Below are 16,277 nucleotides of genomic sequence, written 5' to 3'. Positions count from 1 at the left end.
CCGGAAGGTGCTTCAACAAACGAGTCAAATCGCTTAGTCGGCGGCATTCAAGATCGTGTTGTATGAGATGGTCTCAAAATTCACCTTTCTCGCCTTCCAACCTTCTCCAAACCCATTACTGTCAAGCATCAACTCATCTCCACCATGGCAGATACGTTCATCATGGGAGACGGCGACCAGACCTGGACCACTACAGGCCCCCCTGAATCCTCTACTGCAGGTACTGAGACCTCTGGCTCTGGTGTTAGTACCTGCAGACCCCGTTCCCCAAAACAACGACTAATACCTCTGCATATAGTCCACAGACAGCTCAAGCACCCCAACCCAAGCCGAAACCACCAGAAAGAAGCTTGAAGACCTCAATGCCTTCCTTGCAAAAGCCTCCGACACCCGCCTTTCCGCCACATCCAGCCTCAAGGATCATCTCAGTCATCTCGCCCTCCACATCAAAAAGCTCCAAGAACACCATGCCGCCTATCACAACCAAGCCGGGTCCAACGCTCATGCTGGGAACCCTGCCGATCTGCAAATGATGGTCCACCACAGCCAGAAAAGACGCGAGTACCAAGCCAAGATCCAAGAGACCTTAGACAAGGGCTCCCAGTTAATCGAGAAGGCGCGAACTCTGCTCGGAGAGAAAGCAGGATTGATGGGTATTGAGATTGACAGCGATGAGATGAGGGAGTGGATGGATGAGTGGGCTGGCTTTGGCCTGGAGCTGACTCAGTTCCAACGTTTGTTGAATGAGGCCATAATGGAGGGACCTTGAGTGGGGTTTCGGAGGAGATGGGGGATGAGAGAGGAGATTAGGAACTTGGTTCAATGATGTACTCTGACCTGTGGCTGTTAGCTCCACCTCAATCAAAATTTGTGACTCTCATTTACTCCCACTATAGCAAAGAGCAAATCTGCATGCTATAGGAAGGCACAATTATCCCCAGATGATGAGGCATGTCCACAGAAAGTCGGTAACTTACTGCCTCTCAGTAGACATGATCCTGTTTCCCAACAGGATTGTGCATTTCTATAGCTATACACGTTATATGCTTTGGCTCTTGGAAAAGTTCATGCTAGACATCACACATGCACGGTTCAGTTGGCAGCTTGTTTTGACATACACGCGCACTGAAACACCTCTTACATCAATGTTTTCCCAAGTGCATTGGCTATGGTTTGTACATTTTTACAGCAAACAATAGCGATACCTTAGCCTACATCATAGAGTCAAACAGAAACTGCCCTATCTTCCTGTCTCTGCCCCAGCTAGGCATTTCTGCTTTTATATCAATTCTGTCACTTTCTTTCGGTTTTCCCACGACAAAAGCATATTGTTAACATGAGCATATCTCTTTATTTCGTCTTCGTATTGATCACGCTACCAAGTCAACAAGATCTGCGTCCCCTTCCTTGCCTGATCTATAAGGAAATCTCTTATATTCGCTCGGTCGACTGCTTTATCTTTCTAGCTGACAAAAGCTGCCATATCGACGGCGAGGAGGAGCTCAATACTCAAACGTATTTCAACATCATGAGATCCAGCCATCTTGCTCTTTCTTCCTCTCCACCAGTCTTGACTAAGTATAAGACTTCGTACATCAATTCCGTAAGCTCTTTTTGTTTCTTTTTTTCTATGACTAAAGCTATACCACAAGGTTGAACATTGACTGCTCTGTCTTTCTCTCTACCCTTCAAACCGAGTATCTTCTCGTGCATCAATTCCGTCAACGTCTTCCTCTTTCCGCACGACAGTAGCCGCTGCATTAAAAGCAGCGACCTAACACCCTGGCTTTCTTCCCGTCGCGCACCTCTTTGCACCTGCACCTAAACATCGCGAACCAAGACCTTGACATCTAGACAAGACGGTGATAGATTTAAAGCACCAAAACATACAATGGCCAGCATGGATGTAAGTCCCACTGTCCGACGCACACTGCCCCGAAATGCACTACTAAAACAAGCCTAGGCACAAAAAATCGCCCATCTCCAATTGCAGCTGAATGAAAAGCTCGCAGCCTTCAAGCACGAGGAGGCGAACATCAACAAAAACATGGCATCTTGGGTCGCTCTTAACGACCTGAGCAAGCGCATCAAGGAAGTGTTCCCAGAGGTCAAAGACGTTATCGACCTATCTTCCCCTGAAGCAGCAAGCGCTCTTGCCGGCAGCAAACTCATTTTGAATCACGACATTCGCATCAATCAAGTCATGGCAAGCATGAGGGAGAACTTCAAGCAAATTTGCAAGATGCTGGAGGAAGCCCAAGCAATTGTCGATCAGCTGAAGCAGGATAACAAGGACAACAAGAGATATGAAGAGGTTCTGAAGGCACTCGACAAGCCCAGAGCTGACTGGGCGATTACCATCAGGAGGATGGCTGCCATCATGCAGAGACTCGGTTGACTGCCCACCAATTTCATCACAGAACTCGCAAGGACATACACACACCTTCATCTTTCACTCAAAGCTAAAGTCTTTCCTTTCCCGGCTTTCACTCTGTGCTTCCAATACATATTTTTATTCCAAAGCTTGCTTCTTCAATCAAACTCTTCTCTTCCCACTGCCACTCCAATTGCACATTACGATGGCTGAACACACCCCAAGCAAGCAAAAACTCCAATCCCACCTTGTCGCAATGCACGATCTCGATCACGACACTTCAATCATCCCTCGAGACATCATCCATCAAGTCAACGATCTCAAAGTCAAGAATACCTCCAACGACGATGAGTTGCTCAAGATACGCCTCAGTGCCAACAATCACCTCTTCGAGTGCAACCACTACAATCTCCAAGTCACTCAACACAGGCTCGTCTTCATGGGCGGACACCCCCTCATCCACACTCGTCCTGATGGCAGTATCAACCACTTCAACTCCGGGAAAATTCATTACGCCATCAAACTTCTCGAATTCGACAAAAAGAAGGCAGATGCACTGAGCGCATTCCATACTGCACAAAAGAGATACTTCAAGCTCATCGAAGAAATGAAGGAGACAGAGCTTGAGATTCAGCAGCTGTTGAGCAGTCTCAACAAGGATGGCGAGGAAGAAGATAAGGAAATGCAGGAATCTAGAAAGAGATTCACTTCGCTGGAGGAGACTCGCGCTCAAATGATGGAGGGCTGGCTCGACTGGTTGGCAGAGCTTTCTTGAAGCATTGATCGCTCCTGCCAATTTCCTTTTCCTATCTCGAGTGGCTTTTTTTGTTCTTTGCACCTTCCCATTTTTCACTACTTCTTCCATCACAAATCAAGATCGCAGGAAGCTGGCGATTGAAACTCCGTCTCACTTCATGTTCTTATCATAGTGGGATATCCACAAATCTATACCAGTCTCATCTCTTCACATTTCCCCTCTCAACCACAAACTCGCGGCACAAGTCACACGAAAGACGTTTTATTAGCTCTCAACGTACTTGCATCCTAACATCACTCACTGCATGCTGTGCTTCATTCACAACACATCCCAAACTCAATCTCGGTTACTCGTCCTCACAGCGATCACTCTATCCGAGCAAATTGCTCCAAACCACTTTACCTTCTAAACCTTTCGAACTTTCATCTTTCTCTTGTTACTTACCAACAGCACACGTATCTGGCAACTGAGGCTCGCCGTACTCTAGCAACGTCGCTGCAGATTGTTGTCCTCACTGCAGATAGTCCAGCAGCAGTTTCAGTCTCTGCTTCTCACGCAGTCACTCAAGAACGACCCCGATTTTTTATACCGATCTCCTACGACTCCACTCCTTCTCCAGCATTTCCTCTCGCGTAAACTCCGCAAATTTTCTACGAGGGTTTCAAGGTGGAGGACGCAAACGACCTGTCGCAGGCCGAAGACTCTACGATGGATGACTCAGAATCCTCCTCTGTTACCAGCGATGAGGCAGAGGCTCAAGAAAACGAAAACTCACGTTTGGCTCGGTCTTTCAAGAACTATTGGGTGCAAATTATTGTCCACTTTACTCGTTCTTCACTAACTTGGTACAGAGCAAATCACCAGAAGACGTCGCGGACATTCTCCGACAATGGAAAGAAGTCAAAAAAGAGTACACTCAGAAGAAAGCTGAATACATACGGCTCAGGCCTAAGTATCGCCGCCTATGCAGAAAAATGATTTCCTACCAAGCAAATTACATTGTCAACATCAAGCGCATCCCTTCAACCATTGATCTTGGGCAATTATCCGCGGACCAGCTTGAGTTGCTCCGCCGAGCCCTTGACCAAGAAAATAAAGCTGGTGAGGCAACATGGAAAGTCTATGAGATACAGAAGAAGATGTGTGCGGCCTATGATGCTGCCGAGGAATTGATCATTTTTCGAGAGGAGCATTTCATCCTGCAAGAATCGGAGCAGCAATATCTGGACAAGGGAAAGACTGCAATCGCCAGTCGTCGATCCGAATGCAGAAAGGTAGGACTTAAATTCATGAGACTGCGCGGGAAGATGGCAGAACTATTGGGGGAAGTGGACTGAACAGTGTTTGTGATCAGGGGAAGGAGGATTCGATGCTTCGTTCTCTCAAAATCTCGAACTTCAACACAATTTAGAAACTTCTGACAAACAAGGTCAGTTTCTCTTGCCTAGAACCTCTACAGCATATTTTGGACCCAAAGCAAGAATCGAACCATTGTACCAAAGATAAGCAATGCCACATGACTCCATTCTTCCATCCTTCCACCCAAAGAAATCACAATGAACTGCCCCGCATACAACTCGTTTGCCAACAGCTTCCCCCCATCAAGCAAATTTACAACTCTTTGTCCATCAAAATGCAGAAAGACAATGATAAATCTAGGCTGTCAACAGAAAGTCTATTCTCTTTGCTCTTTGATTGTGCAGGATATTCAGAAACAATCGTTCTTTCGGACAGCTAAAGACATTGCACTTTTGCACCGAGATAATCAACAATGCTATATACCATTCTGCTCTGAGCATTGATTTATACCGTATGGGCTTCTCGCTTCCTGAATGAGAGTACATCCAATTATTGTTGCTCGACTAGAATCTGTCATATACCAGGTGATTAGCATTGGACGTTGCAGATGTTTTCGTAGGTCGCAGTATAGACACATGACCAGGTCCTATGCTGAGAAGTAGGTATCACTTCTAAGACTGCTCTCTGACTCGACCTTCTCCATGACATCACATGCTCTTGTAGCTTTTCTATATTCATCATTGTTGATAGCAGTCCTTGCACTTTTGCCAGTCCCTTCGATGGATGGTTGCAAAATCTGGAGAAGTTTGTGCATTTTTACTGCTGGTCAAAATATTATGCCATCTCAAAGAGACACCCAATAGCCACAGCCCTAGAACTGCCAATATCTTGTGCCATCTCTGTCTGACGAACGAGGCGACTGACCCACTACGCTCCAATGCCAATCTCTTTTGATAGAGCCTCGCTTAGTTTTCGCCATTGCTCTCCTTCGTTTACACTTGTGTTGACGCGACGATGAGCATTGACCGGCAAAATTTTGCTCTCAGGTATGGCACCCCTCGGTCGGCACAAGGTCAAACAACCTAGACCATCTCAACTCAACCAGCATCACATACGGTATTGCATCCTCCACTACTGCAGCTTGTATAGCCGTTGCTGATCATTGCTAGGACTGGCTCTGAATCTCTTCAGGCAAGATGCCCGCTGGTGACTCCTCAGATCCGAGTACCGAACCTGTTGCCGCCGAATCTGAGGTACTCTCTCTATTGATGGCAGACTTGTGATCCCCTACTGACTCTATGCAGCTCTCCATTGCTCAGATGCTTCAAGCTATAAGACGTCAGGATACAGAGAACCAAAGAATTGTCAACTCCATCAACCTCCTACTGGAAGCTTGGCAGCTTGCTGTATTCCGCCTGAACACCCTAAAGCGCCGTCTTGAAGCATGGCATCCAGGAGAACTCGATGCAGAGAATGTGGACCTGGATCACCTCGCTCGACTTACCCGCGTTGTTCAAGCCGACAAGTATGAGGGTGACTTGTTATCTGCGATCATGCGTCGCATCAGACGGCTCAGTGGGACGGTCGATGAGCTGGAGCAGCTGGCAGTCAAGCTGAAGACCAAGGCTCGGGCAGATGGAGACAGCGAGGTTCGCGACTTTGCACAGGAGACTGAAGACCGGATGAAGGAATGTCATATGGAGGCCAAGAGAATTACAGAGCAGATCATCACGCAGCGCGAGGAAATCATGGACGGACTTTGACGCGCTTGGAGTTGAAATGGTCATGGCTGTGCGCCTTCCTCTGCCATTAGAATGCCTTTCACCCTGGTGCCTTCCACTTACATATCCCACTTCACTACACCATCACCTCGTCAACTGAAATTCACTGGCTCCTTCACTTCGAGAATTGGAGCCATCCACTTCGCCTGTTTCACCTTACCCTCTCCTACCATATCTTCACAATCGCTCTCCCAAGCGGTCTACCAATCAAGTTTCCTCTTCCATCATACTATACTATTCCATATCAACACTCGCACCATTTTTAAGTCACTTTACATCAAAACTATCACTTTTTCTTCTCATAAGCATCACACAAGGTTCGCGGTCCATGACCTCTGGCGGCGTATATCAGTGTTTTCTCACCATCTTGGAAGACCTATTCTCAACAACCTTTTCTTCGAGCTCTTGACGGTCTACCGACGCCTCATCATCTTGTCAATAGTTCACCATGACAGACGCATCATCGGATTTTCAAGATCAACATCAACAAACCGACGTACAGATGTCGACTCCTTCCCAATGCGATAAGGAGGCCAGCAGTTCTGAGCAGGTAGGCTTGCATAATTGGAAAGCAATTGACACTTTCTAACTATCCTTTGCGGTTAGCTCAAGCCCAAGATCAAGAAGGAGCTCAAGACTGAATCTAGAAAGCTTCTGGCCATCTTGAACAATCTAGCTTCGAGAGACAAGAGCACACACATTCGCGATCTGTGGAAGATCTATCGCACTGCTACTCGTACCGCCAATCGCCACAGAAGAGCAGTGCATGTCCGGGGCCAAATCATAGATCTGGAAAGTGCCACTGCTAGTGAGATCTCACATCTTGAAATGATGAGCGACCGCGAAAAGCAGGCTTTGGACGCTTACCACGCCCTTCTGGAGATCATGCGAGCTGACAGAGCCATATTCACCGAGATCGAAGAAGCAAGCCACAGGATCTCGTCGATGGTCAAGAAAACACCTCACAGTGAACTCTTTGCAGCTGCGGTACAGGTCACGATGAACAGCATCCAGAGGCAACGCGAGAACATGGATGCGTTTCTGATAAGCCTTTCACAGTAGCCAGGACAGACAATTGGTATAGGTGTGGATGGGTAAGCGTCAAGGACCCCAGTCATCGAGAGCGATATTATATAGGTAGCAAGTCGTCAGCAGCAGAAAACCTCATGTGTGCAATTACATCCCTTGATTCAAGCAGACCTGAGCTTCAGTCTACAGTATCCTTGATCGATCTCATCATTGACCATCTAGGTGTTAAATTTTGAGTCTTTTAATTTTGCAATACGACCATGGTATTGCTGCTGGAGTGAGATAAATCCGCCCAAGCTGCTTGAATAGTCGTACTTCCACAGGCAGGTATTGTTGAGCTGGTGGCAGCGACACGTGGAACGTTGCGATGGCCGACATACATATCGTGTCACGCAAAAAAAAAACCCTTGCCAAAACTTCCTCTTCCTTATACCAGACTTGCACAGTCACGATGACCATCCTTCAGAGCGTTGCTGAAGCAAAAAAAAAAAAAAAAACAAGTTCAGCAGCATCACGAATCAGAATCGAACTCACGACCAGCAAAATTAGATGCGTTACACCTAATATTCCCGATTAGACACACTAGAGGTTTAATTACCTAACAAGTGCGTACGCGCGAACCGGCTATTCCGCTCAGCCAAACACACCGTACGTGTCATCTGACTGAGTAGGTGAAAGACAGAAGATTTTTGGAGGTTATATACTCACATTCAGGGCTTGCGCAGAGCTCACATCATTTGCAAAATCTGACTCTTCCTTCCTTGGGCTGTCTTTTGTTTTGACTTTGTATAATGCTTGAGGACAATAGTTATAGAAAGTTGGCAGGTCTCCTGGGATGCGCCTTCTACTCTGGATTTTGGAAGCTACATGAAATCTGACAAGCGTAGCCATCATCTCCTGGCTTCCTATCTCCTGTTCCGAACCTGACCAAATCTCTATCGATTATACTGTCTTGGAGCTGGTCATGAAGGGGATAGCATGGGCCAAGCAGCAAACGCGCAGTCTCGTCTGGTTCATTGTCCGAGTGTTGGCAAACAGATTCAGTCCCGTCGTCATCAATCGCGACTCAAACGCGTCACGCTAACCATTGTTTAGAGGAAGATGTGTTTGGCGACTGTTCTTGGAGCATTCAGACACGCCTGCTCAGGCTTGTGTTTCCACTTCGCAAGCTGGATTCCGTCCAGCCCACAACAGCCTAAGCACCTCAGATCGCCATGAGTTTAACCACCAGTCTGGACGCAGGCGATCTCATCATTGAGCCTATTTCAGAGGCTGTCGCCATGTATGACGATCTGCTGGAGCAGCTTCGCGAGTTTATGGTAAGTGATTTGAGATGTTCTTCAAGAATTCACAAACGAAGTCGTGCTGATGTTTTGTCGTAGTCAACTCGCCAAACCGTGCCCAAAGAACTTGGTGCCGTCGAGCTCGCCACTTTTTTCGTTGGTGTAGACTACAAGGTAAGCAATGCAAACAACCAGGTGATCGAGATCTACTCACGCCTTGTCAATCAGGACGTCTTACAGGGTCCCGAATACCGTCCTTTCGCCAAACTCGCCAAAAGACCTGGACCAGACTCTCTCAGAGTTTTCAATCACGTCGTCCTCAAGATCTCCCAACAAAGCATCAGAACCTGCGATGCAATGCTTCCTCATCTCATCTACAAGATCACAAACGTGTGCGAGCCTCCCGTCAACAGCCCCGAAGATTTGCTTGATGCAACCTCAGCCGTGCTCTTCGAAATCATTGGCCCTCGTCTACAGCTTGGCAATGACCTCCACATGACGTTCAATAGAGTCGGCAGAAACACCTTTGAGTGTCTCGAGCGTTTGAAGGAGCAGAATGAGGAGTGGTCAAGCATCTGGGACGGTGGATTGAAGCAGTACGAGCCCGAAACTATTAAGCTTGGTCTCATCCAGATCAAGAACGCTATGCTGAACTTGGAAGGAATGATGCTTGGTTGTCTCCGTACAATCCACACCCTTCAGAAGAAGAAGGGATGGTGAGAGATGTTTCCTCTCTTCAGGATACTGTCGACGGAGCGTAGTAAGAAACATGGTATTCGGGGCTGAGCAGTTGGTTTGCCGCCAACAGGATATTGCTGCTTAATGAACAAACTGTTCTCTTTCCACATCCAGACATACATCTTGATCGCTACTTTTGTCACATGCTCAAATGATTGGAACAAGTTTCCGCGAGAACCTTTTGAGCCAAGATGCTGTCAAGAAATCCAAAGAGGATGAGTTGCGTCGCACTCCATCAAAAGTGATTTAAGTCCGCATGTCAACCGAAGGCCATATCCAGATGGCAGCATACACAAATTCTCCGTGATTTAGGCGTCCGATTGTGGACCGATCGTAGGAGTCAGAACTGTTGAGACAAAGAACGAATGACAAACATGAGTTGGGCAGGTGAGGTTGGCTCGTCTGATGACTCAGCATGCCAAGACGATGCACCTTCACCTCCGACCACATTTCAAGCCTCCCGTACCTTGACTCAACTGTCTTAAGCTCCTCATATACTTGTTCCTGTGTGATATTATCGTTGTACTCTGATCAGCAGTAGATGCAAGATACGACAGGTGAGATGATGCATTATGGTCGCGACTTGCTCGACCTCGCTTCGTGCCAGCATTGCGAGCCGCGTGCTTTCATGAACAGTACAAACTTTCTGACAACGTCAGTAGCATGAAATGTGGGTTGTGTTGTCAGCAGATTTTTCTTTGTACATTTGTGTCTAGTCTGGAAACAGTTGTGTGACTTTGTAGCTTGGACAAACACGACTGAGCACATGGTCACATTTCTAGAGTGGCTGAGAGAGAAGAAAAAAAGAAGATCATGATCATTGGCCTCCTGCCAATTGGCTGAGAGCTAATTGGCCAGTTTTCCTCTGCGATATCGAAAAGGAGATCTAGGGATCACGGACGTGATGTTTTTCGTCCGAGGTGTGATTGTCATCAGGGGGTTGACCGAGCGACAGCATCTTTCTTCCCTTGACTGTCGTGGCCGCGCTCTCAAGTTCTTTCTTTCCTCCAATTCCTTTCTACTTTCTTTGTCTTGTTCTTTGTCTTGTGTCTCAGCTGGTTGCTAGTATGGTTGACTATGGCAGCCTCACCGCGTGGGGATGGGTTCCTTCCGATCCTTGCTACGTCGCTGCCCTCCATACCACTCCTCGAACTCCATCTCCAAAACTACCTCATGATGTAAGTCTACTCTGTCTATTCCTGGCCTTTGCTGAGCTAGCTGACCGTTGCTAGGAATTTGATGTTGAGAGCGAATATGATCCAGCCTGTCGTTCGTTGCGCGAACAGTCTCAAAAGCTCAAATGGTCCTTCAAGGAACAGTCGACTGAATACGATATGCTCAAGTACGAGTTTCGTCGCGTCACAGTCATCTACGACACGTACTTCCGCCGCGACTACAACACCGAAAGCACAATTCTCGCTACTAAGGATATCTCAGAAGTTGACACGGATACCCTTCGGAGTATACAGGTGCGACTCGACCACAGTGATCTTGACCAAAAGCAGTTCTTCGGCCGCTACGTTGAACGAGCCAAGGCTATCTTCGAGCAGCTTGAAGTCCTTCACGAGGACAGCGACGTCTTACTTGACAAACTCCGCGTTCTTCACTACCCTGTTAATGAAGTCCGCCACATCGCGCGTCGCGACAAGTTGTTTCATGCTCAGAAAAGTCTCGACTTCGTGATCAAAGAACTTCATGAGCAAGTCTCCGACTTCTTGTCTTCGAGACTGGCCGTGAGTTTTTCGGACTGATCTTTGCGCGATCGCAGCTGTGAGCGAGCCCGTTACCTCACTGCGACTATCAGCTCCGGAATACTTCTGATTGACTCCACCTTCACACCTCTGTCCAGTCCACCTCCGACTTTCTCTTCGAATTTTATCCACACTATCACTCAAACGTTCTCCACCTTCATCCTTCGTCTTCTTCGATCGGTCTACTTTAATTCGTTCGAACTTCCAACCTCAACCTTCCACCAACTACATAATCTCACTTCGACTTCGGCAGCGATTATTGGTCATCCTACAGCTTGGCTATCGCCTGCTATCCAACATGGCGTCTTTTCCCCACAATTCTCCGTCAGACTCTCCTCCAAGCCAGAATGCCGATCTAGACGAACCCAATCAACCACTCGAAGCACCAGTGTTAGCCCCAATGGTATGTTTCGTTCATAGACTTGGTTGTAAAATTCTCATCTGTATCAGGTCTCGTCTGATTGCGGTGTCCCTCTCCAAGAGAATGAGACAACTGGAAATTCATATGTCAGCGAACTGTTGCGAGCTAGCCTTTCACTTCAACTGCAGCTTACTGCATCTAGATTCCGAGTTATTGACACGAGACTTGAATCGATCTCACTACACTTAATGCGGTATGAATCGCATGATTCCCTGCTCTCGGACGCTGTTAAGACCTTTCGACAAGTGACGGGCGAACCAGAAGTAGTCATTCGACCTGATGATGCGGATAGCTTGAACGTGGTTCAAAATCTTTCTGTAATTTCAGATGTCGCCAAGAAGGATTTTGATGTGGCCATGTCGAAGTTCAAGGCATGCTGTGATGGTTTGGACAGAATCGAGCAAGGAACAGCTGATTTTCTCAACTCTTTTGAAACAACCGCGACCGTGCTCGCTGCAGAAGATCTCAAAACACTGGAAACTCTGCGCAATGTGCCTGGTGAGATCCGTCTTCGCAGAGCAAAGATTCTCACGGAGGTCAGGTCGTACTGGTAGTAAGAGCTTGCGCGCAAAGCATTCGGGCGATATTCTTCTCTCATGGCCATTCTCGCCTGCGCTCTTTTATCTTTCTTTTTTGCCAATTCCCTGCTCACTTTTACAAGTCAACAATTGAAAGTTGTGTTCAGTTTCCAATCTTGCCTTCCCTATTTCTTCTCAAAGATGTATTGGGTGATCAAGCTCAGTCGTACTTTCCTTCGCTCACTGTCTCTTTGTGATCCTCAACAGTCCCAAAAAAACTCACTGTCACTTGCTTTCGCTCCTGATTCTATCTATACAACCTTCCCATCCCCTCGTAAACCTCTACCCCAACACCAAACTTCCCCACGTCCTCCATTGATCTTCGATATTTCACCCACACTCGGCAGACACTCGAAACTCACCACACCATAATCGAAATGTCTTCCACAGCCAACATGTATGAAGAGGCCGACGCTATTGCCGCCACCGAGAACAATCACCACGCCGGAGTTGGGTCTCTCGAGGACGGCGTGGCGGCTAAGAATCACAACATGACACTCACTTCCAGAGATGATGTTGATGATCATGCACCCAAATCGGAATCGTTAACGGCTTCGAGATCCCAACTTGAGGAAGGCGACCAAGTCCTTGTAAGCAATAACACTCGCTGTCAAAGGACCACAAGCTTATACAAAATACTAGGATGCCCAGGTCGACCAGTTGTACAAGTCTCTGGAGACATTAGGAAGAGAGATGAGCCTACTCAGAAGTCGCATGCAGCTACACATCTTCTGTCGTACTTCGGAACGTAAGATTGGCTACCACAGAAGTGGTCTCCAGGAATACGAAGACATTCAAAACATCTCACCTGACAGACTGCGGCAGGTGCAGATTCATCTCGAGCATGACGCATACTGCGCTTTGCAACTCAGTGCACTTAGCGAGAAATACAGAGTCCTCAGACAAAACACCAGTAATGCTTTGAATGCTGCCAACCAAACTTTGGCTAATGTCGTTCTTCTTTCTGGAAAGAAATCTTACCAGAAAACACAAGAAGCAGTGTCTCGATTCGAAAAATACGTTGCTGCTTTCAACAGAGATGTCAACGAACTGATGCTCGGCGTCCTTGTCTCTGACCCTTAGACCATTGAAGGTTACATTTGACATGGAATACCATTTTTCATTCTGAAGGTCCGAGAAGAGGACTACCTTTTCAACATCTGAGCCTCGACAACCCGGTTTCGCACAGATACATTCTACCAGAGACACATGATTTTCACGCCACCAAACATCTTCGTGCAAAGGATCTGCATATTAGAGAACAAATAACACATCACCAAACTCATCTGCAGCATCCGGTTCTGTGGTTATCAAGTCACCACATCTGGACATTCCCTATGCCTTCCACTTTCTTCTCTTCAGCCCTTTTTTACTTTGTTTTTGTTTTGCGTTCCCAGGCCCTACCCTTCTTTCCCCATCAGATCCGAGGTCGCAGATCACCGAATATGTTTCTTGGTCCAACTCTTTATGAGAGGTCAGCAACCTGGACTCTCTAAATCACTTGACTTTTCAGTTCGTCATTTCTCAAACCTGATCATCAGGTTCCCACTCATCGCGAGATCAAGGTGCTTTGTTACTGCTGCCTATACTTTTCCTTTATTTTATCACTAAACAGTAAGCTATCGATCAAACTCACAAATAGTCCTCAGACATCAGTCCAAATTGCAATTCTCTTCGTTCAACTATGATCCACTAAACTGAAGGCTATGTATGATAGATTTTACAGAGCCTACCTGTTAATAACTTGGAATACCACATGGGTTCACGGAGGTCTTAAGGGTTATCTCCACCAGATCGTCATATCCACCGAGTTGAGATCCCTTACCAAATGATGATCAGATATAGAAAGCCGCGCTTTCAGTCAGACCTTCCGTCCTACCACAACGCAGACGCGAGATGATGTCAATCGACTTGGGACGCGGAAAACATCCTGCCAAACAAGATTACCAAGCAAGTTGTTCTAGAAAACAGTACCAGCGATAATCAACGCGACGAGCGGCCTAAAGGAGCCAATGTGAAAGTGGACACTGAGCAAGTTTGATCTCAAATTGGTCGAGAAGAATCGACGAGCCAGAGACGTTCTTCTTCCCTGATGTAAAGAAGGTCAACACCAAAACTGGCATATGTCCAACTCCAAACACGAAGAGAATAGTAGAATTTGCTGTTGCGTCAAAAAGACATATGAGACTCGGGCAGATGTCCGCCACCCAGGCAGTGGATTTTCTTTTCTTTTTTCTTTCTTTTTCTCTTTTGCGAAAATGTAAAAACCATGAAATCTCAAATCTCAAATCTCAAATCTTCAGAGAATGAACTTTTGATCATGTAACAAGAATTGCAAAGGCAGAATCTTTTATTTTAAGATTATAATTTACATATTTTGGTCTATTATCCAAAAATAGAAAAGGAGTGTAAATGGGGGGGTCAACCAGCACGGATATGTGCTTGGGATAGCCAAAGAAAATTCATCAATGAAAGGCAAGGTGAGGAGTGACAGTAGACAAAAGAAAAAAGAACTATGTATATACTGTATACTGTACTCAGGGGGGTCGTCATTCCTCACCAGGAGGTGGGTTGGTTTTCGTGAAGCCTCAACATCGAAATTTTGAGATCGGGCTATGTTTTTCAGTCATCCTAGCTTAACAGGAGGTGATGAAAAGACCGATAGCGCTAGGGTTCCAGTCTTCGAACAGCTGGTTGAAATTCATTAGTTTGTGTGAAATATGATGGAAATTTGGTATAACTTACCTCAAGGTTGAGGGAGCCGGTGGCGCTAGCGAGGATGGAAATGGTGGAGCCAGCCTGGCAAGCACTGGTGGAGACAACGTAGCTGTTTCCGGGCATAACGTTGTCAACCATGCCAAGAGTGCTCTTGACAGCGGGGCAAGTAGCGTAGCTGACGCTCAGGGGAGCGGGGGAAGAGAGCTGGTCGAACTTGATACCACCGGAGCCAGACAGGGTGAAGTCAGAGGTAACAAGCTGATCCTTGTTGGGGAGGAGGAAGATGACGCTGCACTGCTTGCCAGAGTAGCTTGAGGGAATGTCGAAGTTGAAGACGGTGCTGTTGGCAGAGCTGAAATAAGCATCATACTGTGTGCCGTAGCTGGTGCTCGGGGAGTTCTTGTTGACAGGGATGATGGCGTGAGGGGTCTGGTAAGCGCCGGAGAGGGTAGTTGCGCAGTGGTTGCCGCCGGCAGTACCGCTAGCAGGGACAGACGAGGCAGGGGCAGATGGAGCAGGAGCCGACGAGGCAGGCTTAGAAGCGGCAGACGAGGCGGGAGCACTGGGAGCTGGGGCAGAAGATGCAGGCTTGGATGCAGCAGGAGCAGATGAGGCAGGAGCGCTAGGGGCAGGTGCTGAGGATGCGGGCATGGAAGCGGGCATGGAAGCGGGAGCGCTGGGTGCAGATGTGCAGCTGGCAGCACAGTGGTAGACGGTGGAGGTGACGGTCGAGTAGACGGTCATGGGGCTTGCAGCAGGTGCCGATGAGGCAGGCATAGGCGAGGCAGGAGCAGAAGATGCGGGAGCCGAGGGTGCGGGAGCGGAAGAGGCAGGCTTCAAGGGTGCAGGGGCAGACGAAGCAGGAGCCGAAGAGGCAGGCTTCGAGGGTGCAGGAGCCGATGAAGCAGGGGCAGAAGATGCGGGCTTCGAGGCAGGGGCCGAAGAGGCGGGCTTCGAAGAGGCAGCAGAAGAGCTACCAGATCCGTTGGAACCAGCGCACTTGCCGCCAGTGTTAAGAGTGATCTTAACGCATCCAGACTCGGCACTGGAAGTGGTGGTGTAGATGTTGTAACCACCGTTGTCACCAGTAGCGCAAGCGTAGAACTGGGTGTTGCCGTTGTAGGTCAAGTCACCGCTGGAGCTGACTGCGAATCCAGTAGTGGGAGCAGCACCAACATCGCATTGGAACTGAGTGGTGGGAGGAGTGAGGATACATCCACGGCCGTTCTCGTCAGTCAGACCACCATTATTGATGCAGTAGGTAGCCTGTCCGGTAGAAAGTCCAGCAGTCTGGCCAATTCTGTTCTGACCATCACCGAGCTGACCAACAACACCACTCTTGCCACCGGCGGCGGTCAAGGAGAAGCAGCATTGGTCACGAGCAACCAGGGAGGCAGCAGAGGCACCAAGGGCAAAGCCCAATGTCGAGTATACAGTCTTCATGTTTTGGATTGAATTTAGCGAAGGTGGTGCTGGTTGTGGTTGTAGAAAATCGATTTGGATGGGAAAGAGGCAGAATACTTATATTCAGAGCTCAAGATGATTCTT

General features: G+C 47.7%; 10 protein-coding genes across 10 annotated transcripts; 9 read left to right on the top strand and 1 right to left on the bottom strand.

Annotated features, from left to right (window-relative positions):
* Window positions 1-144: 144 nt before the first annotated feature.
* On the top strand, window positions 145-769 carry M437DRAFT_84767 (uncharacterized protein; the record flags this gene model as incomplete). Its single annotated transcript, XM_041028158.1, has 2 exons — window positions 145-243; window positions 299-769. The coding sequence occupies 2 exons, from the start codon at window positions 145-147 to the stop codon at window positions 767-769; spliced, it is 570 nt and encodes a 189-aa protein (XP_040879451.1).
* Window positions 770-1,891: 1,122 nt separating this feature from the next.
* Window positions 1,892-2,398, top strand: M437DRAFT_84766 (uncharacterized protein; the record flags this gene model as incomplete). The annotated part of the gene is made up of 2 exons (XM_041028157.1): window positions 1,892-1,906; window positions 1,964-2,398. 2 exons carry the CDS (start codon window positions 1,892-1,894, stop codon window positions 2,396-2,398), a joined length of 450 nt encoding a protein of 149 aa, XP_040879450.1.
* Window positions 2,399-2,630: 232 nt separating this feature from the next.
* Window positions 2,631-3,149, top strand: M437DRAFT_49224 (uncharacterized protein; the record flags this gene model as incomplete). The annotated part of the gene is made up of 1 exon (XM_041021803.1): window positions 2,631-3,149. The coding sequence occupies one exon, from the start codon at window positions 2,631-2,633 to the stop codon at window positions 3,147-3,149; it is 519 nt and encodes a 172-aa protein (XP_040879449.1).
* Window positions 3,150-3,839: 690 nt separating this feature from the next.
* Window positions 3,840-4,468, top strand: M437DRAFT_66293 (uncharacterized protein; the record flags this gene model as incomplete). The annotated part of the gene is made up of 2 exons (XM_041024722.1): window positions 3,840-3,935; window positions 3,983-4,468. 2 exons carry the CDS (start codon window positions 3,840-3,842, stop codon window positions 4,466-4,468), a joined length of 582 nt encoding a protein of 193 aa, XP_040879448.1.
* A 1,158-nt stretch (window positions 4,469-5,626) lies between these two features.
* On the top strand, window positions 5,627-6,193 carry M437DRAFT_84764 (uncharacterized protein; the record flags this gene model as incomplete). Its single annotated transcript, XM_041028156.1, has 2 exons — window positions 5,627-5,683; window positions 5,735-6,193. 2 exons carry the CDS (start codon window positions 5,627-5,629, stop codon window positions 6,191-6,193), a joined length of 516 nt encoding a protein of 171 aa, XP_040879447.1.
* Window positions 6,194-6,659: 466 nt separating this feature from the next.
* Window positions 6,660-7,273, top strand: M437DRAFT_84763 (uncharacterized protein; the record flags this gene model as incomplete). Its single annotated transcript, XM_041028155.1, has 2 exons — window positions 6,660-6,761; window positions 6,818-7,273. The coding sequence occupies 2 exons, from the start codon at window positions 6,660-6,662 to the stop codon at window positions 7,271-7,273; spliced, it is 558 nt and encodes a 185-aa protein (XP_040879446.1).
* A 1,181-nt stretch (window positions 7,274-8,454) lies between these two features.
* On the top strand, window positions 8,455-9,243 carry M437DRAFT_66290 (uncharacterized protein; the record flags this gene model as incomplete). Its single annotated transcript, XM_041024721.1, has 2 exons — window positions 8,455-8,559; window positions 8,623-9,243. The coding sequence occupies 2 exons, from the start codon at window positions 8,455-8,457 to the stop codon at window positions 9,241-9,243; spliced, it is 726 nt and encodes a 241-aa protein (XP_040879445.1).
* A 1,085-nt stretch (window positions 9,244-10,328) lies between these two features.
* M437DRAFT_66289 (uncharacterized protein) lies at window positions 10,329-11,987 on the top strand (the record flags this gene model as incomplete). Its single annotated transcript, XM_041024720.1, has 4 exons — window positions 10,329-10,439; window positions 10,494-10,994; window positions 11,287-11,415; window positions 11,463-11,987. The coding sequence occupies 4 exons, from the start codon at window positions 10,329-10,331 to the stop codon at window positions 11,985-11,987; spliced, it is 1,266 nt and encodes a 421-aa protein (XP_040879444.1).
* A 401-nt stretch (window positions 11,988-12,388) lies between these two features.
* On the top strand, window positions 12,389-13,094 carry M437DRAFT_66288 (uncharacterized protein; the record flags this gene model as incomplete). Its single annotated transcript, XM_041024719.1, has 2 exons — window positions 12,389-12,601; window positions 12,654-13,094. 2 exons carry the CDS (start codon window positions 12,389-12,391, stop codon window positions 13,092-13,094), a joined length of 654 nt encoding a protein of 217 aa, XP_040879443.1.
* A 1,553-nt stretch (window positions 13,095-14,647) lies between these two features.
* M437DRAFT_75580 (uncharacterized protein) lies at window positions 14,648-16,172 on the bottom strand (the record flags this gene model as incomplete). Its single annotated transcript, XM_041026451.1, has 2 exons — window positions 14,648-14,701; window positions 14,757-16,172. The coding sequence occupies 2 exons, from the start codon at window positions 16,170-16,172 to the stop codon at window positions 14,648-14,650; spliced, it is 1,470 nt and encodes a 489-aa protein (XP_040879442.1).
* Between the last annotated feature and the right edge of the window lie 105 nt (window positions 16,173-16,277).

Source organism: Aureobasidium melanogenum (assembly GCF_000721775.1).
Source record: "Aureobasidium melanogenum CBS 110374 unplaced genomic scaffold scaffold_11, whole genome shotgun sequence".
In the NCBI taxonomy this organism is placed as follows: domain Eukaryota; kingdom Fungi; phylum Ascomycota; class Dothideomycetes; order Dothideales; family Saccotheciaceae; genus Aureobasidium; species Aureobasidium melanogenum.
Note: the sequence above shows the minus strand (reverse complement) of the source record. Positions and strands in the feature narration are given on the sequence as shown.